This window comes from Idiotropiscis lumnitzeri, chromosome 17 (assembly GCF_059441095.1).
Source record: "Idiotropiscis lumnitzeri isolate Australia: NSW breed Sydney's pygmy pipehorse chromosome 17, RoL_Ilum_1.0, whole genome shotgun sequence".
Taxonomy (NCBI): Eukaryota; Metazoa; Chordata; class Actinopteri; order Syngnathiformes; family Syngnathidae; genus Idiotropiscis; species Idiotropiscis lumnitzeri.
The window spans coordinates 4,061,846-4,088,726 of NC_142407.1; the positions used below are offsets into that span (position 1 = coordinate 4,061,846).

The 26,881-nt window shown below is 39.6% G+C and overlaps 3 protein-coding genes across 4 annotated transcripts in view; 2 read left to right on the forward strand and 1 right to left on the reverse strand.

Annotated features, from left to right (window-relative positions):
* Positions 1 to 13,649, reverse strand: part of LOC148319765 (sodium/hydrogen exchanger 6-like) — a 15,064-nt gene extending 1,415 nt beyond the window's left edge. The window contains exons 1-17 of one of the 2 annotated variants that reach the window (XM_088279013.1): positions 13,297 to 13,649; positions 11,139 to 11,338; positions 10,220 to 10,297; positions 9,383 to 9,459; positions 9,190 to 9,302; positions 8,182 to 8,287; positions 7,904 to 8,005; positions 6,767 to 6,908; positions 6,022 to 6,127; positions 5,849 to 5,937; positions 5,626 to 5,739; positions 3,961 to 4,072; positions 2,693 to 2,846; positions 2,538 to 2,568; positions 2,370 to 2,458; positions 1,682 to 1,787; positions 1 to 1,392 (exon numbers count right to left, since the gene is read on the reverse strand). The exon at positions 1 to 1,392 is cut by the window's left edge and continues 1,415 nt beyond it. In XM_088279013.1, the coding sequence (XP_088135139.1) occupies positions 1,090 to 1,392; positions 1,682 to 1,787; positions 2,370 to 2,458; positions 2,538 to 2,568; positions 2,693 to 2,846; positions 3,961 to 4,072; positions 5,626 to 5,739; positions 5,849 to 5,937; positions 6,022 to 6,127; positions 6,767 to 6,908; positions 7,904 to 8,005; positions 8,182 to 8,287; positions 9,190 to 9,302; positions 9,383 to 9,459; positions 10,220 to 10,297; positions 11,139 to 11,338; positions 13,297 to 13,573 (2,199 nt within the window). In that variant the 5' untranslated portion in view covers positions 13,574 to 13,649 and the 3' untranslated portion in view covers positions 1 to 1,089. The remainder of the gene's footprint in view (positions 1,393 to 1,681; positions 1,788 to 2,369; positions 2,459 to 2,537; positions 2,569 to 2,692; positions 2,847 to 3,960; positions 4,073 to 5,625; positions 5,740 to 5,848; positions 5,938 to 6,021; positions 6,128 to 6,766; positions 6,909 to 7,903; positions 8,006 to 8,181; positions 8,288 to 9,189; positions 9,303 to 9,382; positions 9,460 to 10,219; positions 10,298 to 11,138; positions 11,339 to 13,296) is intronic. The other variant, XM_088279012.1, reaches the window with a different exon arrangement.
* LOC148319766 (cytokine receptor common subunit gamma-like) lies at positions 13,241 to 22,079 on the forward strand. Its single transcript, XM_088279014.1, has 9 exons — positions 13,241 to 13,370; positions 15,238 to 15,356; positions 15,982 to 16,072; positions 16,235 to 16,407; positions 18,457 to 18,590; positions 18,673 to 18,835; positions 18,907 to 19,009; positions 21,384 to 21,444; positions 21,561 to 22,079. The coding sequence occupies exons 2-9, from the start codon at positions 15,293 to 15,295 to the stop codon at positions 21,639 to 21,641; spliced, it is 870 nt and encodes a 289-aa protein (XP_088135140.1). The 5' UTR covers positions 13,241 to 13,370; positions 15,238 to 15,292; the 3' UTR covers positions 21,642 to 22,079.
* Positions 22,080 to 23,150: 1,071 nt separating this feature from the next.
* snx12 (sorting nexin 12) lies at positions 23,151 to 25,484 on the forward strand. The gene is made up of 4 exons (XM_088280026.1): positions 23,151 to 23,579; positions 24,384 to 24,479; positions 24,567 to 24,691; positions 25,138 to 25,484. The coding sequence occupies exons 1-4, from the start codon at positions 23,415 to 23,417 to the stop codon at positions 25,238 to 25,240; spliced, it is 489 nt and encodes a 162-aa protein (XP_088136152.1). The 5' UTR covers positions 23,151 to 23,414; the 3' UTR covers positions 25,241 to 25,484.
* The last annotated feature ends 1,397 nt before the right edge of the window (positions 25,485 to 26,881 follow it).

A 26,881-nucleotide genomic window follows, 5' to 3' on the forward strand; every position in this document is an offset into this window, starting at 1 on the left:
TATGTAGCATCTTGCTACATTACATAGATAAATTATTTTTACACAAACACAGTTGGGGAAACTCTCATAATGAAAATCCACAACCCCCCTCATCGCCCGGCATTCGTACCACGTACCACACATGGGATGACGCGGTTGCGGTGCGTCTCGCCACCGAGCTGTCCTACTTATAAAAATCAAGAAATGTCGTACGATTAAACAAAAAATAAATAAATAAATCCACACATAAATGAAGCACGCTAGCAGTGCTATGTTTTTACAGGAGTGTGGAAGTAGTCAGTTTTCTTGTAGCTTCGCCTTCTCTAAACACTGACTCGTGATCCATGCATGTATTTCAATAGACAGTACCTGACCTTGAGTGTGGTGTGTTCAAGTCTACCGTCACAGAGCACTCCCCGCAAAGCACCGCATGTACCTGACGCGGACCTGTCCGCATAACCATTTTAAGCGACGAGAAACAATGAAAGAAGATGATTATTCCAGTCGTAACAAGTTAATACAGTGGCTATAATTACTTGACCGTAACAGTTTATGCAGAATTTTTTTTTCCCCTTAAACATTACTTAGCAAGTTAGTTATGCTCTCTTATAGCAGCAGATCAAATTTTGAGTCTGTGAAGCAAGAAAACTAAATCAACTAAAATGCGGGTCCTGAAGTGCAGAAAATGTTTTAACAGTATAGAACACCATTCACTCATCAGACAGGTTTTATTGGCAAGAGAAATGCCAATAAAAACTATGACCACATAACACTAGCAAAACAGCAGAGCTGTAAAATACAAACAAAATTGCTGAGATTAGTCGAATTAAAAACTATAAAAAAATAAATTAAAAAAAGACTCTTGTAAAAATAGCCACTTTCTAACCAAGCCTTCAATTACATGCAGAGATGTAAATATTGAAATAGTGAGGAACTATGGTAAACATAGCCGGGTCTAACTGTAGTTGTTAATTGCCACGTAAATAGCCTGCAGGACACACAGTACGGTCATGTGAATGTAGCCACTGCCCCAGATATGGGAGACCAAATCAATTTGGTATTTGCAATGACGACGACAAGAAGCCGCGTTCCGCCAGTGGAAACCTTTTCTTACAGTCTGTGCCTACGGGGGTCTGAGCGGGGCGGGGAGGGTGGTGGGGGCAGGGTTACGGTGGTCGGTGGATCGGCCGCGTCGTTCATAGGCAGGACCAAGCGGGTGCCCCGGATGGCCACCTCGTGCTCGGCCAGTGCCAGTTCGTGATCCAGGCCCTCGTCAGCGGAGGACGGGCGGTGGCGCTTGACGCCGCTGGAACCCGAGCCGTCTGTACTGACAGTGACGTCTGCATACATGGAGCTAACACTGGCATCGTTCAGGATGAAGTCTGAGTCCTCGTCGTGGAGCGGCCCTTCGTTCTAGAGTGCAAAAAACAAAAAGTGGAAGAGACCCCAAAATCATGAAGATAAAGTATTTCCTACTAATGACAAGCATCATTACCTTTTCCCATACTATGCATATGCTGTCAATATCAAATTTACATGAGTCCTGAGTTGTTTTTCATGAGTAGTGGCAAAAAAATACAAATGAAAGAGATATGTGGTATATAAAAGCAAATGCTCAACAACACAAATTGCCAGTCATTTTAAGAACCTTCTAGTAACGCACCTCATCAAATGTGTTAAATAATGTAGTTGAAGTTCAAACCTCGTATGCTTGCGGGCTGGTGAGGCACCGTGCCAGTGGTCCGCAACAGGCAGGCAGAGTGGCAGTGAGAGGCGGGCCACTATGTGTCAGGAGGGGTTTCAGATAGCTGCGCAAATGGTGTCAAGGACCTTGAACATTTTTAAAAAAAATAATAAAATAAGGTAAAAATATTCATTAATTCAAGTCATTACGTTTTTTACCCTCTGCCACTGACAGAACTTTGCTGATACGCAAAGCTAAATCCACCTCGAAAGTCCATGAAATAACATGTAATGTGCCACAAGGATCATTTTCAGGCGCTTGCTGTTTAATTTATGCTCGGTGTTTTTATCAGGAGATACTTCATGACAAAAAACTATCTCCACATCTCCTCCTCCTCTGATGAAGATAACTAAGATGCTTCATTGTCAAGATCCTCTGGATTCAGCCATGCATCACAGGTCATTGTCATAAAAAGTCTGTGTAATGGGCGGTGGTTGATTTTAATGATGCAACAGACTTTGTGTTGCATTTTTTGTCTGAAAGGCACATTATAAATAAAGTTTGATTGTTACATCATGTACTGGTATGTGAATCGTGTGTGATTTGGCTCTGTCAGGGTCTTTCAGAAATACTTTAAATAGCACAGTAAATTGAATTTCCACTTGAAGGGTTGAATCACACAGTGCGCATCCACATCAAAGGATACTTGTGATCAAAGTTGTACCAAATCCTGAATGGCCAGGCGCTCTCATGCTTGGTATTCCTCCTCTGTGAGCCATCCAGCATTCCAGAACTCTGTCAAGCACAACATTACGTGCATCTTTTTTTTAATTTCACAAAGGAAAACCTATAGATTTCAAGCTGTGATACTTACCGAGTAGTCTTGATCAGAGTCCACACCAACGCTGAGAGTGGGGTGTGAGCAGGGAAGGGGGGGATGGTGTTGGACAAGAAAGGTGACAGTGAAATATTATTAAAAAAAAAAAATGAAATTACAGATAGGGGGACAAATTTTGTTGTGGCCCTTACGGAATACTCATGAAGGACAACATTGGCATGGTGCCACCTCCGCAGATCCACACAGTGAAGAAGACGATCAGCAATGTGGTAGAGAACATCATCTGGCGGGCGTAGGTGGCCGTGTCTCGGATGGACAGGGCAAATGTCATCGCCCCGCGCAGTCCTAGAGGGGAAAAGTGGTGCAAAAATAGATCAGGTGAGGCGAACCTACAACCTAAAGGCAAAAGATACATCTCAATAAATTGGAATACTGTGCTAAACTAAATTTATTTCAGCAGTGCAGTTTAAACTCATAGAGATTGACAATTTCCTGATTTAATTTTTATAATTAATATAAAAATTAGGTAGGAATTTACCCCTTGGAAAGTATTTTCCTTTGGGTTTCTGATGAACTTAATACCATACTCAAAAATATTGCCCTGCACCAGTATATACGAGACATGAGCGCATTTGATCCAATCTGCCAGTGCTATGCCAATCTAAAAACAAAATACACCCCAGACGAAAAAAAAAATAAAAACACAAACGATTATGCTAATTATGTATAAGAATAAAACAAATTATGCACGGTACATTCTTCAGATAACGTTTTTTTTTTTTTTTTGGACCGCCCAGTCATAAAAAACCTTGAACAACACTTTCCTCTGGTGGAGCAAAGAGGCAGAGTGGGATATTATGAGCCTTTTGCTCAATGGTAAAGATCATTCAACCCACTGGTAAAGGGGTGGGGGACACCAAGGCAGTCGTTCTACTAGTGGAGGGGTGTCAAACTCGTTTTTTGTGAACGGGCCACATCGTTGTTATGGTTTCCCTCAGAGGGCCATTATGGAAAGCCAGTTTTGAAATTAGAAGCTAGTAAGTAATTGTTTGTTCAACAATTTTGCAATTTATTTTAAAAGGGGAGGATTGGTGACAAATGAATGGCAATATCGCATGTTGTTAAAAGTGAAGAAAATGTGCTAGAAACAGGAAGTTGACATACATGATTGGCCCTTTACGGGCCACATAAAATGAGGTCGTCGGCCACATCTGGCCGCCGGGCCTAGAGTTCGACACCTGTGTACTAGTGCATTATATCCTCTTACTCAGGGGGACAAAGAGCATTCTAGTACATGGACCTTAAACTGGATAACAAGGATATGAATAAAGTTTATCCCACACTTCTCAGCAGCTGAAAACTCTAAAAGAGAATGCCTTTAATACTTTTTTTGCCCCGTCACTCTCAACGGTCCGCAACCAAACAGCCGGTGGTTGGGGAGCACTGTATTATAACGTACCTGCAAACATCATGACGTGCTGGAAATTGGAGCTAATTTTGTTCTTGCGGCCCAGGTTGAGCAGGAAGGACAATGGGTAAATGTTTGCCGCCCTGCCCAAGAACACTGCTACCTGCAGTAGAATTTTGGTTAAGGACAAAGCTCCATGGGTGAACAGTGAAAGAAGTATGCTGAAGGGATTAATGATGGGGAACACACTGTCACGTTATAAATGTCATAAAATCATGTATCGTCATAAATGCATATAGTAAATTTGCATGGGTTGTGATGCATTTCAAATGTCTTGTGACAGTGAAACAACTGGGGTGTTTGTCATAGCAGCGTAACAAGCAGACAAAATCAGTATTAACTCTCAAATACAGCAAAAGCATAGACTGTGAAAGATCAAAGCAGTGGAGTCGTGGAATTTAACCTAATTTCAATGTTGAGTAGCAGGCTAACAAAACACTGCATGGCGTTTAACATTTGTATTACTTTTGATGCTTGTGGAGATATTTACGTGCAATGAAGCGTTCTGCACACCTATATGTTCTGTCAGTATAGAAAATGTTCACCTAAACAATCAGTTAAAAATATTGGAAAAGGGTATTAAATTAAAATTGAGTATATATATATATATATATATATATATATATATAAAAATATATATAAATTTGATATCGACCGATATGACATACATGCCGACCGATGTAGTTTTCAGCCATAATCGCCCAGCCCTATAGTCATAGCAATAATATTTTCAGCTACCGGTACATGCTATATACCAGGGGTGCTCATTACGTCGATCGCGATCGACCAGTCGATCGCAAAGGTAGCATGGGTAGATCGCATGACATTAAAAAATAGACGTCAGCCTATCATTATCCGTCATGTGATTGATACAGGGCACCCAGTCAGATGACACCTGATTTTTTTTTTTTTTGTGACACAGAGGTCACCACGCATGCGCAAACAACGGTGATAAGTGCAGCACAACTAACAAGCTAGCGAGTTGGTTACCTCCAATTTTAAGCCCTCGTTTTATTCTCTTAAACTCAAGGGGGGTATAAACATGAGTGGGGGTGCTGGACCTTGTCAGAAGACAAAAACGTATCACTTTCATACGGAATGGGAGGAGGAGTTGCTTTTCACGATGACATTTTCGAAGTGCGTTTGCCTCATCTGCCAGTCTACCATCGCAATAGAATAGAATAGAAATCCCTTTATTGTCATTGTACTCAAGTGTGCAACGAGATTAGAGGGCTCCCCTCTCCAGTGCAATACCAAGGGAAGGGAAATTTTTGGACTGTTCATGGAAAATATGATACCGACTTTCCGCCGAAAAGCGAGCTGAGGAAGAGAAAGGTGAAGGAATTAAAAAGCCAGTCGTCAGGATAGTAGTCATTTTTCAGACAACTTACTTGTAAACCCAAAGCCGCCACAGAGATTGGCTACATCTACATACAATGTACAAAAAAATCATCGCTCCCTCTCCTGCTAGTGTGAGCACCCCTGCTATTTGTTATTAAACCAACACCGTATCACATACTTTTCTTTTGTCATAATAAGTTACAGTAAATCCCTTTTGGGCCATTTGATTTGGGGGGTTTTAATGAATGAATGAAAATGCACTCCCAGATAAACAGCAGAGAAGACCTCTTTGACAATGAGCTGAGTGTAGGATACAAAGGCCCCGATGATGAACAAAGGGTTGAAGACGTGCGACTGAAAGGAGAAGAGCGTCAGGCCCATGTAGGAGAAGATGAAGTTCTCTGCCAAGAAGTTGAGCAGCTCAAACAACTGTGTTGTGACAGGCAGACAAACAAGCACACAATGAGAACTGGGTCTGGTGTCTTGGGAGTGTCTGTTGGCATTCTTTTTTTAACGACATGCCCCAGTTGGCGCTTACCTGCTTGGTTCGATCCTGTGAGTCACAAGAGAGATTGTTGTAGGTGTAGTGAGCCTGAGTAATCCCGCAGAACAGCACGGCAACCACGCCTGGATTCAGACACATTCAGAATATGATTTGACAGTTTATCACAATATGAAAAAGATTCAACTATAATGATACGACTGTGGCACCAGTAAACCCGCAAGCCTCTGCCAACAGGAAGGTGCTCCAGGACATGAGGAAAAACAGTGCCGTCTCCAGCAAGGGGAAGTCCCTCAGCTTGGTAAACTTGGTCACGTGATGAAAAGTTAAAGAGAAATTAAAAATCAGAAGATAATATGCAATACTTACAAAAAAGCAAGGCAAAGGGAAGTGCAGACCTCTGAGATTATGATGGTCTCAACAGCAAATCAACTTTGGAGCTGATTAGAAACCCACAAAGAAGCCGCTGGCAGAATTCGTCACGTGAGGACAACTGTGCACTATCAATTAAACCTTGATTTGACATGACAAGGATCTAACCCTGCACAATGTACCCATCTGATCCATTTGACTGTTTTTTTTTTTTTTTAGTATTACCTGAGTAATGATTATTAACTAAATGTAATGAGAACACCCGATGAAGACTACCTACCAGTAGGTAATTAAAACCAACACTTGTGCCACAAATGACATTTGAATATGATCATTACATTACCTTCACATAATGAAACAATGTCATCTAAAGTTTCCTTGAGAAAATTCTACATTTAACTACAAAACCAACTTTTCAATAACATTCTTAAATTATTTCCACCAAGTTGTCACTGGTGGTGATATCAAATAAACCAGTAGTACAATAACCACACAAACAGGATTGTAGCTAATGGTTTCTGGGAGGCTAACACGCCGGGGACACAAACAACATGTGCAGCAATGACACGATAAGAAGGATATGAGCGCCGTCACCACACCGGTGGCTACGCCGAGAGCAAATGATCCACTGAAGACACCCAGAAAGATGCCAAAGGACTTGAGCAAGGCCATGGCCTCAAAGCTGTGGCTGTTGTCCCCCGTCGGCTGGTAGGCCACAATGGAGCTGAGGACCGGATAGACAGCATAAACATACAGACCAGTAGAAAGACCATAGGGGCAGCAACCACAAGAGGACAAGGGGACGGATCAAATCAACCCTAATCCATGAATATCTGATAACCTGTGATTTAAACAGATTAGTGACGTAAAGCATGGAGGGGGTTTTCGGTTTATGACGGGCGCATCGTAAACCAAGGACCCCCTGTATAGTGTAAAAATAAATTGCAAACCACTTGCGTTAACTGGAGTTTGGATCCAACAGTGATCTAAAAGGAAAAGCAGATTGTTTTAAATTTGGTATATTTCCTCAAATAGTTGCCTCAAAGGGTTGAGAACCAACTGATGCTATTCGAAAAACAAATTAAATCACCGGGAAATGTCACAAAAGCCTAATAACATTAAAAACTCAAAATGCTCATAATTTAAAACAATGAATATGCCATTGATTGTTGCATCATTTCTTTTTTACATTTTTAACTAATTTAATAGAGCTCTCAGAGGCAGTAAATACTGAAATACCTCTGAATTAAATAAAGGCCACACCTCAATTAAACACCTTTTGATGACTAATTAACTAATAATAACTAATATGTCTATACCATAATTTGTTCAGTGTTTCCACATGTGAAAAAAACAGTCCTTATTCAAGGAAAAAAAATTGTTAATAATTAATGAACCGAGCATTGAATAGTATTATGTGATGTGTGGAAACTTAAGTAGGAGAAAATTAGCTCTGCCTACAACAGCTCCACTAAATTATTGAGAAGAACCACATCTAAAAGGGCACAAAGGACACAAATATTGACTTTTTCTGTTACAGCTGCAACAATTCTTTGTCCAAATAATGCCTTCTCCTAAATATAGGCTACCTCAAAAAATAAAAACTTTTTACCCTCTACTACACAAAAACTTGTGTGCACTTTTTGAGGAAATATGTTATGACTCATTTTGTGGATCCCAATATGCCACCACAACAAAACACAAAGCCCAACCACCCACTGAGGAATGACTGTCTGGTTCTTCCCCAGCCATTCTTTATTGCCCTCCGGCCGCACAATTCGAGCACCCCGCCTCCTCTGCTTCTCCAAGCGGAGAAGAACACTGCATGCATACGTACGAGTAGGTGATGAACGACACAGACGAATGAATGGAAGGCCAGCAGTGGAATGACAGGGGACTTGTGTTAGTAAAATGATTATCAGTAGAGGCTTTGCAGAAACCGAGTGGGATTATGGGAGTTTGTGTTGATTTGTCCGTGGGGTGTCAGAAAAACTTACGACGAGAGGACGATGGCCACGGCATCATTGAGCACGCTTTCCCCAAAAAGTAAAGCATACAAGTCCACGTCGACCTTCAGCTCATTGAAAATGGCCAGCACTGTGACTGCAACACAAAGAATTGGAATTTTCAATACCTCTTTTTTTTCCAGATACCAGTATGAGTAGTCACTCATTGAGTCTGCCCGGATACCAAGTACCGAAAGCTTTAGTACTTTTGATATATACAATATAATTAATATAGAATGACAAAAAAAAAAATAAAGATCTTTCTTTCTGAAGTTGAGTTACTGATGTGTCAAACCGCCGACCAGCACAAACTGCAGCCGAGGAGGAATTAATGTCGGATTTCATTTAAGGCCTTCAGCATCGTGGCTAGGATCAACAGCCCCATGAGATCCTCTATTTTAAAATAAGGCTGGTATCAGCCTGATAGTGATACCTGGTATCGGTACTCGGCCATACCTAAAAATTAGCTTCTTATACCAGAATGAGTCCAAATAAAACATGGCATTGTTGGGAAGTCAGTAAATTTTAATGGCCCAGAAGTGGAACCACCAACATTTTCTGGAATGAGAGAATTCAATCAATCAACTGTCATCACGTTCATCATGAAATACACAAAAGTCATATTCCAAAAATACTGATAAAAAGTGACCCTTCATATTACATAAGTCTATCAAGTCTTTGAACAGTAAAAAGTTTCATTTAACATTTACTATAAAATGGTGAAGTTCTCCTTTTATTTATATTACATTTGGGAATGGGAAAATATTACTTAAAACATTCATGTACTATTCATTTGGTTTTTATGATGTCGAAAGTGTGAGCCTGGAACTAATTTATTCAACTAATTTCCCTATGAGACCAATGTGTTTTTAAATGAGAACAACAAAGAAGTCAACCAGCCTCTTGATTGATCCTGAGGGGCAAAAAAATCATTAAGCTAGATAATGCTTCAAAAGGTCTCACAATTTAGTTGTTTTTTTTTTAATGCCAGTGCTGTACCTGGGTCTGTTGCTGATACAATGGCCCCAAAGAAGAGACAGTCGGTGAAGTAAAAATCTCCCCCGAGCTGGCCTACTACTTTCATGAAGGACACAAATCCGTACATGATGAGCCTGGGAGACATTACAGGAAGTTATCAGACACTGGGAGGCTCATTGTCGTTACAGTATATGAATATGAATAGACCACTTACCCAATAATAAAGCAGGAGATAACGGTTCCCATGAAAGCATAGGCCAGGATGGAACCAATGTTGCGGAAAAAATGTCTCTGACACAGACGAGACATTAATTAAAATATATAACTTATTGTACTAGAACTCAGTCTGAAGTCACAATAATATAGTACAAAGACAACACAGTGTTGGTGAGCAAGCTTCAGCTCTTGGGCAATATTCGGCCCGCAAGAGCACTTGATTAAGCCTGCAATGAATTCTTAAAGGGGAAGTAAACCAAAACAAATGGTTTGCAATAGTATGTTCCAGGTGCCTTTACTTGTCTAAACATGGCATTCTATTTATTATTTAATTTGTGCAATACGACTAAAGCGGCAAAATCCACCCATTTTTAGCCATTTCTTGGGGTGGCCATTTTGTCATTTTCTGTTGACTGAAAATAACATCACACTTGCTCAGGGCTCAGGCAACAACTAATCACGACTCACCTGTTCTCAGAAGTTGAGCCATGATTGCTCGTTATCTGAGCCCCGAGCAACTGTCATGTCATTTTCAGTCGACTGCAAGTGGCAAAATGGCCACCCCCTGAGATGGCTAAAAATGGGTGGAATTTACATCTTAAGTCATATTCCACAAACGCAATATTAACCAAAATGCCATGTTTAGACGAGTGATATTCCATAGAACATTTTTGGGTTGATTCCTCTTTAAAACAAATAAAAAAATGGTAATAAAAAGCCCCTGAAACAACAAATTGGGTAGATTTAATGATCATATAGTGTGTCCCAACACATTTATCCACATATTGTCTCCAGCACAGATAACTTTTAATAATAGTCTCTTAGATCACCTTACCCGTTTTAGACTATAGCCAGCATGGAATATGATTGGGGGTAGCAAAATGTTGAAAAAGACTTCTGGGTCAAAAGTAACCTGAGGAAATGTGAAAGAAAATAAATAGGGTTTTAGTCTATTTTGTACAGTCACTTTGCAGTTCTTATCAAGGATTTAACAACTTCAGATTTCCTTGTAGTTGACTTAGACTTACTAGGCACGGAACGTTTTGCCTGCAGTCTCTATATACAAGCTCACTCGCCCTGCCGTAGACATATAATGCTCCCCAATGTCCCCAAGTGCACTTGCCCCACCCCCTGACTCAGTCTTACAATCACATTCAGCAGCCGTCAGTGCCTTGCAGACAGTCAGAAATTGCAGAAGTGTAACTCCAATCCATGTTACATAATTGCAGGTTTGCAACTCACCACGGTACTTTAAAAAAAAAAAAATCACGGGAGAATATGTTTTTGCAATATTGTGTTGAAGCGATGTTAGATACGACAGTTCTAACAATTTCGGACTGTCTGTGAGGAAAAGAAGGTGTCTTGAGTGTGATTTGTTATTGGATGAATGAATGAATCGGGGTTGGGGCAAGTGAAAGGAAGAAGAGGAGGAGTGTGTCAGCGTGTGTCTGCCTACCACCTGTTCCATTCAGCGAGGCGTCCATGTCAATAATGCCAGAACACGTGATTGGCAATTAACTGACTTCAAGCTCTCTAACTGTCATTGCATATAAACATACAAAAAACAATTAATACAACCTAAACAGATAAAAATAAAAACATGTACATTGAGAAGTATTGATTAAAGAGCATCATAATGAAAACTTTAAAATACGAACAATAAAATGTTAAAATATATTATTTATGACATTGAATGTTCAATAAATTATAGAAATAATAATATAAAAATAAATAATGACAAGGGATCGCCTTGCCTTTCTCAGCATCTCATCATCCTGCACTTGGTGGCCTTTGACGCGGCTGACTTCGCCCTTCAGGGTGTACTCGTAGAATCGACCGCTGACGTTCACCAGCAGGGTGGCAGGACTAGCGTTCACCGCGCAGCCCTGCACAACATCGCTCATGCTCGGTGGCACGTGGACGCCAAATCGCAGGATAACACCCACCAGAAGGCCTTACAGGAGGGAAAGAAAGAGTCAAGTGGCGGTCAAAGGTTATCTACAAATGTAATATTAGGAATGATTTACTGCCATCTTGTGTGGAGGATTCCATTATTTTGCCAGTGTATACAGTGAACCCTCGCTACTTCGCGCTTCACCTTTCGCGGCTTCAGTGCTTCGCGGGTCTAAAAAATATTCGGGGGCATTGTTGTTTCGCCGAGCGGCACGAGGGGGCGCTGGAGCAGTTAGATGGCCGGCGTGCGCCGAAGAGGAGAGTGGACGAAGAAGAGCATGTTCCCCCGGACACGATTTGGGGCGACGTTTCGCGCGGTTCGGACCGTACCAGAGCTCCGGAGGAGGCCGGCGTGCGTGGCAGTTAAGCCGAAGAGGAACAACTTCCGCCCGGGCACTAGCGGGGCGACATTTCGCTCCGTGCGAGAGCTCCGGAGGGGACCGGCCGGCGTGCGTGGCAGTTAAGCCGAAGAGGAACAACTTCCGCCCGGGCACTCGCGCGGCGACATTTCTTTTCGTGCGAGAGCTCCGGAGGAGACCGGCCGGCGTGCGTGGCAGTTAAGCCGAAGAGGAACAACTTCCGCCCGGGCACTAGCGGGGCGACATTTCGCTCCGTGCGAGAGCTCCGGAGGAGACCGGCCGGCGTGCGTGGCAGTTAAGCCAAAGAGGAACAACTTCCGCCCGGGCACTCGCGCGGCGACATTTCGTTTCGTGCGAGAGCTTCGGAGGAGACCGGCCGGCGTGCGTGGTAGTTAAGCCGAAGAGGAACACCTTCCGCCCGGGCATGAGGGGAGCGCGAGGCTGTCAGTTATGAATGAATAAATAAATAAATGAAAAATGCCACCTTTCATTTCACAGGGCACACCGGACGGCGTACCAGCAGGTAAAAGTCGAAGTAAATAAATAAGTACAAAAAGAGGTAATTGAATAAATACAAAAATAATGGCTGGAGTATAAAAAAATAAGTTTTAATAATAATTTTTTTTTTGTTATAACATGAATTTCACTCTCTCTCTCTCTCTACCCGTATGTATATATATATATATATATATAATTTTTTTATTTTTAAGCATTTTTGAAGGTGCGCCACTACTTTGCACATACATATATATATATATATATATATATATATATATATATATATATATATATATATATATATATATATATATATATATATAGGTGCGAAGTATATATTAGTATTTTTATTTATTTATTTATTTTATTTTTTTTTAAGGTGCGCCGCTACTTCGCGGATTTTCAGTTTTCGCGGCTGGTCTCGGTCCCCATTAACCGCGATAACCGAGGGTTCACTGTACATGCATGGCAGGTTGATTGAACACTCTAAATTGCCCCTAGATATGAGTGTGAGCGCGGATGGTTGTTTGTCTCTGTGTGCCCTGCAATTGGCTGGCATACAGTTCAGGGTGTCCCCCGCCTACTGCCCAAAGATAGCTGGGACAGGCTCCAGCGCCCCCCGCGACCCTAGAGAGGAAAAGTGGTATAAATAATGGATGGATGGATATTACAAGTATTTCTGATAAATATTTACTGCAGCTATTAAATTTCAAGATTTTAAACACCAGTTTGTGGAGAGATGTAAAAATACGGTGAGGTATGCTGAATTACCACCATACTGACCGTTATATTATTTGTTTCATATTTAGAACCTGTAGATGTTTTTCATTCTAGTACTACTTCATGTTGTTGTAATGTATTATAAGGATTAGTGCTGTTCAGTGTTTTTTTTGTTTGTTTGTTTGTTTTGGAGTAGAGGGGCAGATTAATAGCATTTGCATTTTTCATTTCAATGGACTGGTCACATTCACGTAACCACAGCACAATAAACTGTCAAAGTAGCTTGGTGCTTCACTATGCGCAGCTAACGCTATCATAAGTATCCAGTTAGCTAGTTAGCATAGGCACTACACGTTGGGTAGCTCAAGGCTTGTGCTCTTACCATAGATCATGGCGAGTCCCGTTTCGTGCAAGAACCTAAAACGCCTGTGCTTGAAGAGCCATATCGTGAGAATGGTGAGCGTTAGGAGCATGATGAATATGAGCAGGTTGGCACTGTCTTGGCGGTGGCTTTCCTCAGCCAGCCTCTCCGTTGCGACGTTGTCCATCGCGTCGCCCTCACCTCTCCCGACCAGGACGAAGGACAGCAACGCAAAAGACAGGGACCGCAGCAATGTCGGGGATTTAACGCCTAGGGGACTTATTAGCGGAGACGCCATTGTGGCGCTAGCGTTTGTAGTAGCAACAGTAGTAGTAGCTGGCAAAGTGCAATGCCCCCGTGACAGACCACAACAAACAGATTTAATTTCCGTGTAGATTTCAAAATTAAAGAACTCCTGGTTTTGCAAAATAAGAGTATTACCTGGAAAACATAAAACATTGTAAAACAAATAATACTTATAAATACGATATAATACAGTACAATCATTAGAAATAAATTAAATATAATAAATCATGCCTCAAAATCTGTTGAACGGCGGTGGTTGGTCGCTACGTACTTATCAAAACTGTATTCAATACAATACAATACAATATCCAATTTATATCCACAAAGGTAAATAATCGTGGACATACAAACATTTATAAATCCTAATTAGAGTCTGGATAGAGCCAATCAACAAAATTTACTGTTGGTAAATACAATGAATTGTTTAGCTGCCATGCATCTGTTTTGACTGACATAAGTAGACCAAATATGGTCAGACAAATTGAACCTAAAAATACACATTTTTAAATCATCCATCCATCCATTTATTTTATGTTCCGCTTATTTCCACTATAATTATATCCCATCTGACTTTGGGTGAGAGGCTGAATGCATCCAGGGCTGGTCGCATTCCAATCCAAGGGATAAATTAATGAATATATTTAATTTTATATAATTAATATTTTAATATACTGAATAAATACATAATTCAGATTTATTTATTTATTAGTTTGGTTGGTTGGTCAAACGTATTTTAGTAGGAACTAATGCCTTCAATTTGCCTGAGCCAGTTTTATGTGCTTCCTGTTTTTGTGTGTCAAAACAGTCATTTTTAGAGCAAGTCAGACGGTCTAGTGGTTTCCTCTCCTGACTTCTGTGCAAGCAGTGTGGATTCAGTTTCCACTGTTACAGTGTTAGCGTGAGAGCGATGATGTCCGCCAATGCTCCTGCAAATGGCTGGAGACCCAACCAGTGTGTAGTCTGCCTTTCATCCAAAGTTGGCTGGAATTGGCTCCCGCGATGCTCAAGAGGTGGTATAGAAAATGCATTGATGTACATTTTCAAAAATACAATTAATCAATTATTATTCACTGTAAAACATTCCATTGGCCCAATCTGAACATATTCAACAAAAAACACTGAATGTGATGTAAAGATCAATTGTTTTAATATTTGGCTGGATTTGGTTTTAAAAAAGAGACTTCCATTTAAAACATGTAGCAAAATGTGTGTTCTACATTCACAGGTAAAGCTCCACTTCAGTCTCAATTGAGTGTACGTTAATATCTTCAAAGTAATTTCCTCTGACAGGAAACAAAAAACCAAAGCCTGCAGTCACACATGATGAAAGGTGCTGCCAGACTGATGTGCCCATTCTGTATAGTGACTTCCTCATAAAGACTGAACTTCTGTAACCAACCTCAAATAGTAACATGTGTGGGCTTTATCTTGTCAAGTATTTCATGACTAAAGCCAGTTGGCAGGGGTGATATTTCAGAGTAGGCCTACAATCCGAATAACGTTTGGCCGAGCAGGATAAATGTGGCCAGTAATCTTTTAAGTTTTCACATAGTGATAATGTAGTGACTGATTACCCCGGCAGTTTCCGCTGACAGGAAACAGAAACCACTAAAGCCAAACGAAGTAAAAAACTCAAATGTGACGCATTCCCCACAGATGTAGCCGTCGACCCGCACCTACGCTGAAAGTATCTGCGTTCTTATGCTCCGTAATGCTAAATAAATTGTTGATACTTCTCTGTCTGGTGGGACCTGATTTTGCCAAAGAACCCCCAGGTAAGAACTTTTGACTTTCTATTTAATTAAGCGAAATTTGGATTACGCTGCAGCCTGTTTTTATTCTTTACAAAGTCATTTCACAATTGATGGAGATTATAATGTCTTGTGTTCACAGCAACGTATTTAATATTACAACTACACTGATCATTTTTTTCCTGAACCACAAACTGATAACATGGCGGAACAGCACTAGTGAAACTAAACGTGATCAGTCACTTAAAAAAATTAATAGATTTTACTGTAAAATCCTATACAATAATCTGAGTGTTGTTGAGGAGAACTCTGACTTGTCAACTACCTCTATTTAATAAACTAGTTTTATTAGTTTCAATGTCAGTTGGCTTATGAATTCATTTGTTCAGGACTCAAACTGTCATCATAAAACTATAATCATCACAGCGATTGTTTTAGTTAGCATTTTGTCTTACAAATAGAAAAAAATTACAGTATTTGTGGAACGTGTTTTCGTCACGCAAAACCCTCTGCATATCAAAACAAAACAATGCTTTGAAATATTTGACTGTACTTTCTTTTGAACATTTTCATTCAACGTACCAATATGGAGAGCCCACAGAAACAAAAAGGTTTTACAGAATTTGTTTTACTGTATTTCTCTTGGCAGATGTCGACTGTGTTGTGTTGCATCTGGAGTCTGTTAAATGTACCTGGAATAGACAGGGCAATCTAACAGTCAATTACACCTTCAACAGCTGGTGAGTTAAAATAAAATGGTTTGAATTCAAATGAATTGCTCAAATTCAAATGATTTCGAGTGCGTGCCTGATAAATATGTGCTTTGTTTTAACTGAATAGCTGTATAGCAGATAAAATGTTCCTGGAGTTACTTTTTGTATGTGGGGATTTTTCTTACACAGGTTTCAAGATGAAAAAGTCAGAGCATGTGAGGTGTACCTGACAAACTACAGTATAAAAAACGGCTGCATTCAGCCATATGGTAACATAAACAACAGGTTTAGAACATTTCACATGCAACTGGTGCATGGCAACGACACTTTTCTGATGACTGATGATGACCTTAAAAGCAAAGGTAAGTGTACTGTAATTATTACAATTTTTACAGCAAATTTATTATTCCAAGCTGTAGGATGGATACACCATATTTAACAACTAGTGATAATGTTGTTTTGAATACGGCACTTTGCTTTAATCAACTTCATTTATTGCTCACCAAGAACCACACCTGAAACAAAGGGCTGGACATAATGATTCCTCATAAAATACCCCAAAAAAGTAATGGTAAAAATAATCGTGAATAAATGAATAAAATATTCTTTAAAAAATATAGATATAAAGTATACTATACTTACAAATACAAATACAAAACCAATTGCTCACATGTAAACACTCCCTGCAGTGCATATTCAGCGTGCATATTTATTTCAAATAAATGTTTCTGGCCACTTTATATTGAACATATGGTCCTTTTGTTAAAATAAATAAATACATGTAAAAAAGCACTTTTAAAAATTATAGGGGGGTTTCAGTCCCCCTAAAACACCACTGGCCTCCATTAGGACTTTAGACCAAACTATTTGTGCTTATGTTGGCTGCCTGTTGTTCTATCAGCAGCCTGTTAGTGTTCTTAAAACCTGGCCAAAATTTGAGTTTCAGTAAATTTATACTTGTTCAATGTGATTAAGCAAGCATTAAATGCCAATTACATACTAAATTCTAAATAATCCTGGTAGTTTATCTTAATCTACAACAGATATCTTAATCCAACAACAGAGGTCCTCAATACTCAGACTCAGATTTGATTATTTTGTCCGTCACTTGCAATTTAAAAAGCGCAATGAACTTTTGGTAGTTTTTTCTTGTCATTATAGTAATGGATGTATGCACACAGTGACAGGAACTGAGTACCATTGCTTGTGGGTGGACGGCAAGCGAGGACTAAAGTTCAGTGCAAACAGATAGTCTTGTTTTAAAAGTGAAAAACTGTGGATTAAAGCTGTTTGGAATAGTTAATATTTGTTCAGATTTTTTTCATTCAAGATATTTTTAAAAATATACTTCACAAAGTGATAAAGCGTCAATTAAAAAAATTCAAATCCAAACATTTGATAATACTGTATGTATTGATTTTTTTTTCATATTCAGCACTTTGCAAAAAAAAAAAAAACTAAACAAAACAAAACCTGATTTAATATTATTTTAATAAATATTTAGAACTTCCCATTCAGTGTGAATAAAATTGAAATCAATACTACTGTCTTATGTTATGGTTCCAAAAGAAAAGACAAAAACAGAACAGAACTTAATGGAAAAGGGCACAAAAACATCCAACTGACTCCCTGCTGTGGCCGCAGGGCTGATGACCGGGATCTGATTACAAGTGTGTGCCTCCTTGCTAAATTCCCTCCTGTGCCACCAAGGAAAAACAAGAAAAAACACAGGGCGCGGCCATCTGAGAGAAAAAGCAAAACCCAACTCAGATTGCATCAATTTTATCTCTTGCTTGAGGACCCTTGCTCTAGAGCAGGGGTCTTTGATCCTGTTCTTCGAAGGCCACTGTCCTGTCTGTTTTTCATCTCTCCCTGCTGCAACACACCCAATTAAAATGATCAGGATCATTGTCCAGCTTCTGCGGACCTTGGTGATTATCTGATCATCGAAACGGGTGTGTTGCAGCAGGGAAAGATTGAAAACAATTAGGACACCGTCCCGCGAGGAACAGGATGGAAGACCTCTGCTCTAAACATATCAATCAGTTAAAAACGTTTATATTTTGATCTGATATGCTTGTATTGAGAGAGTCTGAACATTTTACTGCATTTTTTAAAGTAATAAAAATCAGTTTTTATTTTTTATTCTGTTTTCACAAGATATTTACACCCTTGCATAATTGACAACTAAAGGACAACCATTCAACAAATTACATTAAAAAAATTAAACTTAAACACTGCTGCGATTGGCGGATGACCAGTCCAGGGTGGACTGCTGGAAGCTAGTTGGGATAGGCCCAGCCACACCCACGACCCTCGTGAGGATAAGCTGCTCAGATAATAAACGGATGAATGGATTTAAAGACAAAATAATTAATCATTTTGGACTTAAATGTGTGTGTCACGTGCAGTGAAGTTAAATCCGCCAACCAACCTGACTGTTCAGAATGGATCCGATTGGAATCTCTGGTTCTATTGGAATCAGACTTTTGCATCATGTGTAGAAAATGAGGTTCACTACAGGACCAATTACAAGAAGTGGGATGTGAGTAACATCTCCAGTCACTCTATATTTTCTTTGTGATCTGCACTACCTTTCCATTTGAAATACTTTGTGCGCTCCGCAGACATATACAGTCAATCGAGGGAAGCTAAATTACTGCATCAACTTGCCCTCTAGTCGTTCCCGGTATGAGCTTCAGGTGAGAAGCAGATTACATAAAGCATGTGGAGCTTCAGTATGGAGCGACTGGAGTGAGATTGTGATGTGGGGATCAAACTACAGCACAGGTAAAAGTATTCACTGAACAGTTGGGAAAGTCAAATAATCGAATTCACAAACCTTTTTCTCCTTGTCACAGAAAGTGACCCAGGCAATGGTTCCATGTTTGTGTGGATAATTGTATACGTTCTGGCTCCCGTGATACTCATCCTGATGGTCGTGCTGTTGCTACGTTATGAGAGGTGAGACGGACCACGTCTGTGCTTCCCCCTCCAATATCACGGTTCTGTGTCACAAAAACAATGGTGTGCCAACAGCCACAGTTTCGTCCATACTTTGGTTTTAATGTCACACTTTGGTTTACATTCGGTACAGTAAAATGTAAAACTAGTGGCGGGCTGTGCATTTTGGTACTTAGGCCTCAAAGGGGAGTGTATCCACTTCCAAACATGGCCACTCTCATGTGATAATAATATATGCAGATCACTACAGACATGTCTTGCTAGTCAAAGTTGACTGTAACACAGTGGTTCTCAACCTAGAGCTGGGCGATAAACCGAAAATTTACCGTTACCGAAATTTAATACAATGACCGACATCATTTTGCCCATGTCGGTAAATTCGGTGTTGAAAAAAAAAAGAAGTGTTGTCTGTCTGCGGCTATGTTGATGCCCCTTTAAGACGGCTACAGCGGCTTTAGTCACGTGACTCCACTCAGCTGAACAAAAAAAGAAAACAGACGACGCGGTCGTAGCTGGGATTTCAAATCAAGAAGCGACTGACACGGCTCAAGACGAAGTAACGTTAGTTGAAGTTGTTCATGTTGCGCTTGTCCCGAAAATAAATTCGACATCTGTCGTTTAGAAATTTTTGGGGTTCCATAAAGACGATGTTTGAGCAAAAGAACACGAACTGCAAAGTGTGTCGTAAGCACCCAAAACAGCGCGTCCAACTTTTTCTTTTTCACCACCCACAAGACAACCATGCCGTGCTGAAAAGTTCAAAGTGAGAAGCAAGGTTCGACCAGTGACAACAGCCCATAACGGAGGCGACACCATACGAGAGAACGTCTCAGAGGTGGACGCGATAGCCTAGCACATAGCTAAAGATTTAGCTCCTCCAGTTACCGTGGAGCGCACAGGATTTAAATGCCTCATGAAAGTAGCCGACAAGAGGTACGAAAATATTTGTCGCAAACCGTACTTCCCAATATGGACAACATCGGGACGGGAGTTTAGACATGTCAAGCATTTTGCGTCCACATCCGACTTGTGGTCGAGTCGCAACATGGATCCCTGTTTGAGCCTGACTGTGCATTACATCGACGACAAGTGGCGACTGCGCACCAGAGTACTCGAGACAGCACATTTTCCCGATGATGCACACTTGTTTATTTGCATTGAATTTTTTCCCATTTTATTTAGCATTTTATTTGCCGACCACACTAGCTCCTTTGCACATAGCATTATTTATATTGTTTACAAGAGACCTTCACACAAATCTAGGCCTTTGCACATGGCATTACAGCACCTTGGCACAATCTATTTGCAAAAAAAGATTTTGCGAGAGGTACTCCTTTTCTCCTGTTCTTTGTGACATTGTTCAAGTCATGCAAAGCAAGCTACTTGGAATCTTTATACAAATTATTTTTGTACTTTTTAATTTTCATTGAAAGTAATGTGTACCAGTTGGTCAATAAAAAAACAGTTAATATGCATTTCCTGCATTTATTTTGATTTTGGTCCACGGGCGGAAATTTATCGTACATTTATCGTTATCGAGGTAAAATTGCTTAATTTATTGCAATATTGATTTTAGGTCATATCGCCCAGCCCTATAGAATTAACCTTTTTTTATCAACCCCCTGTGTAATATTTTTTTCAGCCAAGTACACCTTAACCAGCGCAAACCATTTTGGGGTAAAAAAAAAAGACTTAAAATACGCCATCAGTGTCTGATTTATTAAACTTTAGAACCTTTTAAACTTCATTTGGATCGGTCCACAAAAAAAAAAAAATCAGCATAAAGTAATCTGTGTGAATAAATCCAAATAAAACATAATCTTCAACATACAATCGGGATTTTGCTGACTCCGGTTTTTACGCTTATGCTTCAACCACGTCTTGATTATTTGCGTCTTCAAGTGCTTGACAGGTAACGAGAGATGGCATGTGACAAGTTGGATTGAACCATTCTAGTTTGGGGGATAATCTGGGTTTTTAAAATAATGAAATTGAATAAATACTGAACAGAAATTTTGTTTTATGAACTTCTATCTTCTTCCTGAAACATCTGATAAATTCAATAATTATTTTTAAAAGCTTTTTGCAGGTTTGTTTGTTTTAAAATCTTGCATAGCCCCTGGAGTTCTTTCAAGTACTCCCAGAGGTACGCATACCCCCATTTGAGAACCACCGCTATAACAAGTTTAGCTCTGACCAATCAATTGGACCATATGAAATCTGAGGTTGAAGAAACAAAAATCATCCCATTGCTATGAAGTACATTCCTGAACATTTAGAATTTGACTACATACATTATATCCTTACAAAAAAATGTCCGTGATCTGTTGTTGACATGATTACCTTCAAAACTCTCCCTAACCTCCTCACATAGGTTCAGAATCATCTTCATTCGTGTGGTACCGAAACCATCCCTGATTCCTCAATACATTGAGGTAAGGAGCAACCAGCTATTTCTCCGTCGAAGTTCAATCATATCGTTATATAGAATACTATAAACAAAATGTAAAAAAGATTCTGTTAAGCCTCATTCACATATTTGTTTCTGAAGCCTTGGCTTCAAATCCCCAAAGGCCTTAAAGAAGGTTTCAAGGCAAGCTACCACGAGCAGGCCTGTCCTGTTCGCGAGTAATATCAGCTCTCCCATTGACCAGTCTGACAGCCAGCACTCCAACTGTTCTACCTCCGGTTCCCCGCACCCCAAACCAAACAGACCACTGCATCCTCCTGTCTTCCTCGTCCACCTTCAGTCTCTTCCTCTTCTTTTCTTACTCAGTAGCGAGCTAAATTTCTTTTACCACCTGGTTAGGGTTTCAGACACCATGATGTATTGGAGCAGTTTAATCAGAAAAACATGAATGAAACAAATTATTAAGTGCAGATCAGGAGAAAACAGAAGTAAAATTGCTGACTATACAGACAGCACTTGCTTCTGTCTTGTCATTTTTTTTTTTTTCTGTTATTAATGTGCTATTGATGGATTTGAAGAAACTGAGACTTGTAACTGCTGGATAAACTCCATGTATCACTTAATATTTTCAAGTTTCTCAATAAAATTAACAATAACTCTCACAAATGGATCCATCATTTTTGCATTGGCACAGGACAAATCATCCATATCAGCATATCCAGGAGGTTCCATTTCTACAGCGTTCATCACAAACAACCATTAACCGCTGCTATCACAGTAATATTGTCTACATAAAAAAATAAAACACTATTAGGCCAGAAATATTTTTTAAAAATCAGAAGCAAAACAGTAAACCTGATCGTGATCTCTTGTGCTTGAGAATATATTCTTTCCCCGCTAAGCAAACTAGTTCATTGAACCATTCGTAACCTTAAAACGTACGTTGGTACCATGATATACTGAGGAATACATTGCAGAATGTACCATACCATACCAAAACAATACTATCCAATGATGAACACCCAAAATAATTATTACATTGCGGTATTGTTGTACTACTCTTGGCAAAACATTATGAATATATTCTGTTAGTCCCTAATTACAGGCTAATCATAATATATTGATGTTGTTTTTTCCGCATAAGGCTATTTATAACAACATTTTAATTCTGCATTTACCTTATAAAAAGGAGTAATCTGATCTCACTGGAACGGATCATAGAAGTACACTTCGTATATTTTTTAGATTTATATATTTTCGGGAATATAGTCGTAATTTAGGACAATGTATTTTTAATACTTTATCCTTGTAGTTAATTCAAATTAAATCTTAAAAAATAACTGTTTTACTTGACAATAACCGACTTTATTCTGTAAATGTTATGTTAATCTTGAAAATATGCAGCTTGTTTTCAAATTGAATATCATAAATAGATGGTAGGCAATATGCTCAAATTGCTCTTTGAATCTTTCACTTATTGGCGAATTTACTGCCATTTAATAACTTGCAGTTATTTTTTTGCTATTTCATTTAAAATCAGTTCTGGTCGTGTTATGTTCCTCTGTTAAGACTTGGGAAAAATTTGGTTTTTGACCTGGAAAATATAAACCCTCCTATTCGGAAATACAACCCTTGTAATCTTTTGTACAATGCTCTGATCTTGCATTTGAACTCGCATGCAATACTCATTTCAAATGTCAGAAAGTCCAGACCTAATCCGGTTGTCTCTATTAGGAGAGTCCTGAGTGGGTGTCCAGAGTGGGTGTCCAACACAGCACTGAATTAAGTTACCACATGTTCCTGTTTCAAGAAGGGTGGGGCGCAGGGCGGCTGTCCCCGGCTCGAGGAGACTCTCAATCAGCTAGTTCCTTAGCTGAACCCGTCAGCCGACGCAATTAATTGATGTATCCGCGTGATATTTGCACATTTTCGGCGCATCCACTTTCCAGTCTGACGCTTTTTCCAGCGTGAGAGAAACAATTACAGCCCGACAAAATGTCAGAGTCTTCGGTTGCTGACACTCGCCGGCTGAATTCCAAGCCCCAGGAGCTCACGGACGCATATGGTCCACCCAGCAATTTTCTGGAGATAGACGTTTACGATCCACATATTGTTGGAGTCGGGCGCCACCGGTACACAACTTATTCAGTTCGGATGCGGGTAGGTGTTCGAGAAGACGGCCGAAAAGCTTTTAGCCGATGTGCTAACGTCACTGACTGGGAGGAACTGGTCTGTGACGCCGAGATTGGTGCCTCATCTGGGCGACAGCGTAACTCGGGTGCCGTGGATTGTTCGCGGCCTAGTTTGTATATGAGTCGGGGGAGTATGTTGTCGTATGAAATGTGTATTAAAGTTACGTTTAAATTGCACAACGTAATACGACTCGGTTCACTTGAGCCACGAATAGAGAATGTTTAAGCAACATTCGTTTAACTAAATATAATTAGAACGACAGGAAAACGCGTCTTGTAGCAAACACTGCTCGGCTATGCTAAACATAAACAGCTAACACTGTGAACGCTGACAAATTATTTCGTATTTAGTCCAGTCCACTTATACTAATAGGTTATATTACTAAATTTAATGTTAGCTAAATATATATTTTGACAAACTATTAAATATGCACTGCAATAGTTTCACAAAGCATGATACTAAAGTTTAGCTTGTCCAACTGTCATAGCAATTGGCGTCAATGTGTTAAATAATACTTGATTTATACCTATAGATGTTATTTATTCAAGTATTTGAATTTGAAAAGTATTTGACTGTTATTTCCTCAAATGTTTCTTGGTGTTCCTGTTGAATTTTTATACGGCCTCCTCCAAGCAATTTCAACATCAACCAAATTATGTTCAATGGATAGGAAGCCGTTTTTGCTGCCCTTGCATTGTAGAATATTTACTTGGTCACATGCCTCCTTTGCAAGTCAATGTCTGTTCTGTTCTGTCCTTCATCTTCACACAGACAAACCTTCCCATTTTCAAACTGAAGGATTCCCTTGTAACCAGACGATACAGTGATTTTGAGTGGTTAAAGAATGAGCTGGAGAGAGACAGCAAGGTGAGTGATGATAACGAGCTCTAGTATCCATTTGTAGCAGAATTTTTTCATTATCATATTTAATTATCTATATTCATTTTCTATCAGATTGTAGTACCACCTCTTCCCGGTAAAGCTCTGAAGAGACAGTTGCCGTTCCGTAACGATGAAGGGCTTTTTGAGGAGTCATTCATTCAAGAGCGGCGGATGGGTTTGGAGCAATTCATCAACAGGTCAATAAATTAGTTAGGTCTCTTAAGAAATGCTTGCAGTAGTGCCTGGAAATTAAAAGGGCGTAATAGTCAACTGTAGTTCCAGCCTCCATCTTCCGTGATTCCATATTAAGCAGGCTAGACACACACACACACAATGATTTTTAAAATGTGAGTGACCCTGTGAAGCAGAACTTACGAACATGCTGCAACAGTATGTTTACAATTGCCACTGCAAGGTATTGATGTCAGCTAATTGAATATGGCCTTGCACTGCTAGTTGGTGTGTGTTGGGTTGCCACCACACGCGATCAACGACACAGCCCACCTGTGCACTTTTAATCATTTTAATTTTTGTCCAATGAATTGTTGTGATAATTGGTGAAATAACAATCAAGGTTTATTAATATACAAATGCCCCAAGTTAAATTTTAGTCTTGTGTGTGTGTGTGTGTGTGTTCCTCTAGAATTGCAGGTCACCCTTTGGCCCAGAACGAGCGCTGTCTGCACATGTTCTTGCAGGAGGCCGAGATCGACCGGAACTACGTTCCCGGAAAAGTACGACACTAGGCTTTCTGTGGGATGGGGTGGCGGGTGGTTGGTCTTTAATTAATCTCCTCTGTGATGTAGAATGGACTTCTTCTCTCACATTATCAAGTCAAAACAATATTTCAGAGCATGTTCTTCCACTGTCCATCTGTGTGACTCATCTATTATGTGCACTTTTGTTTCATAACTGCAAGCTGACAGTAGTCTTTCATTGTACAGTGAAATTACATCTTTTATTACAAAATACAACAAGCTACATATACTATTTTCCCTCGCGAGTGTCAAAATCATTGTAATATACTGTGAATAAAGTAGATTAATGTTGAAGTGTGTCTTATGCAATTTCTGATCCTGTTTTGTTCTCTTTGTTTTCTGTTTGCTTTATTTTTTAGGTATGAGTGAAGTAAGTTTGTTTTATAATTCTCAACCCAGTTATTCAGTTGCATGAGCTTTTTAAAGGCTTTAGGTGATAGTTCACAAAGTGGTTACAAAAATTATAGTTTATATGCCGCACATAGTCTTTGGTTTTTGAAGTTGATAATTAAAAAAAAAACCTCAAATGTACGAGCATTCTGCAAGCATTACAGCTGCCTTGCAACTCTCTTGCCTGGCCTTATGTGAACTATTAAGTCTTGATGTATTGCACATCGCTCGTGAACAGAATTTTTTTCTAACCAAGTTTGTCAAAATTAACTGCACTAATATTCGCCAGATGCATGCCGAACCTGCACGCTTATTTTTATTTGTGTGTGTGTGTGTGTGTTTTAATCATGCTGACAAATGATTTCATCTGCTTTTTTTTTTGGGAGACAAATGCGGCATTTTCCTATTAATGATAAGCAAAGGCATAATTCTTCCTGTCTGGAAAGCATAGCAATAAAATGACTTTCCATGGCTTACGTCATTCACATATATGCATATTGGCAACATTTCATTATGTGGCTTCATTTCAAATAATGGAGCTAAATACTCCTCCAAAAGTAGAATTTTGAGTTGAAACCATTCTTGCTCACTAAGCATCTGAAGGATAAAATCAACAATTGTGTTCTGCTGATTTGACTTTTGTGTGATGCCACCACACAAGACTACTAGAGAGGAAATGTGTACAAGATACTAATAGACAAAGAAACCGTGTGACTTTGGAAAATGTCTGACAGCTTAGTACATGTGAAATCTCCTCTGGAGTCCTGATTTCGCCATCTTTTGAGAATTAATGTTGGACTGTTACACAATCCTTTCCAATTGGTGCGCGACTCAAGTTCCACTGTTTAGCTGCTGTCTCCACTTGCTCAGAGGCTCTGAAAAGCCTCTGAACAGTTACCAACAAAAGATGACAATAATAACCGTACGTGTGATTAATGTGGTCGTCTTGTTGCCAAATAAGATTTGAAGAGCTTACTAGTATGATGCAACACAGCTCTACGCCACAACGAACTAAAACCCAAATCATTAATATTTTGCTTAATACATTTAACAGTATCGACCAAAACCCACATTAACTGTGAATACGGCTCTTCAACATAACATAGTGAACGCAAGTTTTTTATGTGCAACAGTATGTTTGTCAGTGCATTTAGTTAAAAAAAAAAGTTTTGAATGTTTGTCAGTGCATTAAGTAAAAAAAAAAAAAAATTGTAACTGAAAGCTGGATTAACACTGCAA

Coding starts and splice junctions, on each gene's coding strand:
- LOC148319766 (XM_088279014.1), top strand. CDS start 15,293: ATGCTAAATAAATTGTTGATACTTCTCTGTCTGGTGGGACCTGATTTT. Junction 18,591..18,672: donor CCAATTACAAGAAGTGGGAT/GTGAGTAACATC, acceptor TGCGCTCCGCAG/ACATATACAGTCAATCGAGG. Junction 19,010..21,383: donor CTGTTGCTACGTTATGAGAG/GTGAGACGGACC, acceptor CTCCTCACATAG/GTTCAGAATCATCTTCATTC.
- snx12 (XM_088280026.1), top strand. CDS start 23,415: ATGTCAGAGTCTTCGGTTGCTGACACTCGCCGGCTGAATTCCAAGCCC. Junction 23,580..24,383: donor CTTATTCAGTTCGGATGCGG/GTAGGTGTTCGA, acceptor ATCTTCACACAG/ACAAACCTTCCCATTTTCAA. Junction 24,480..24,566: donor AGCTGGAGAGAGACAGCAAG/GTGAGTGATGAT, acceptor ATTTTCTATCAG/ATTGTAGTACCACCTCTTCC.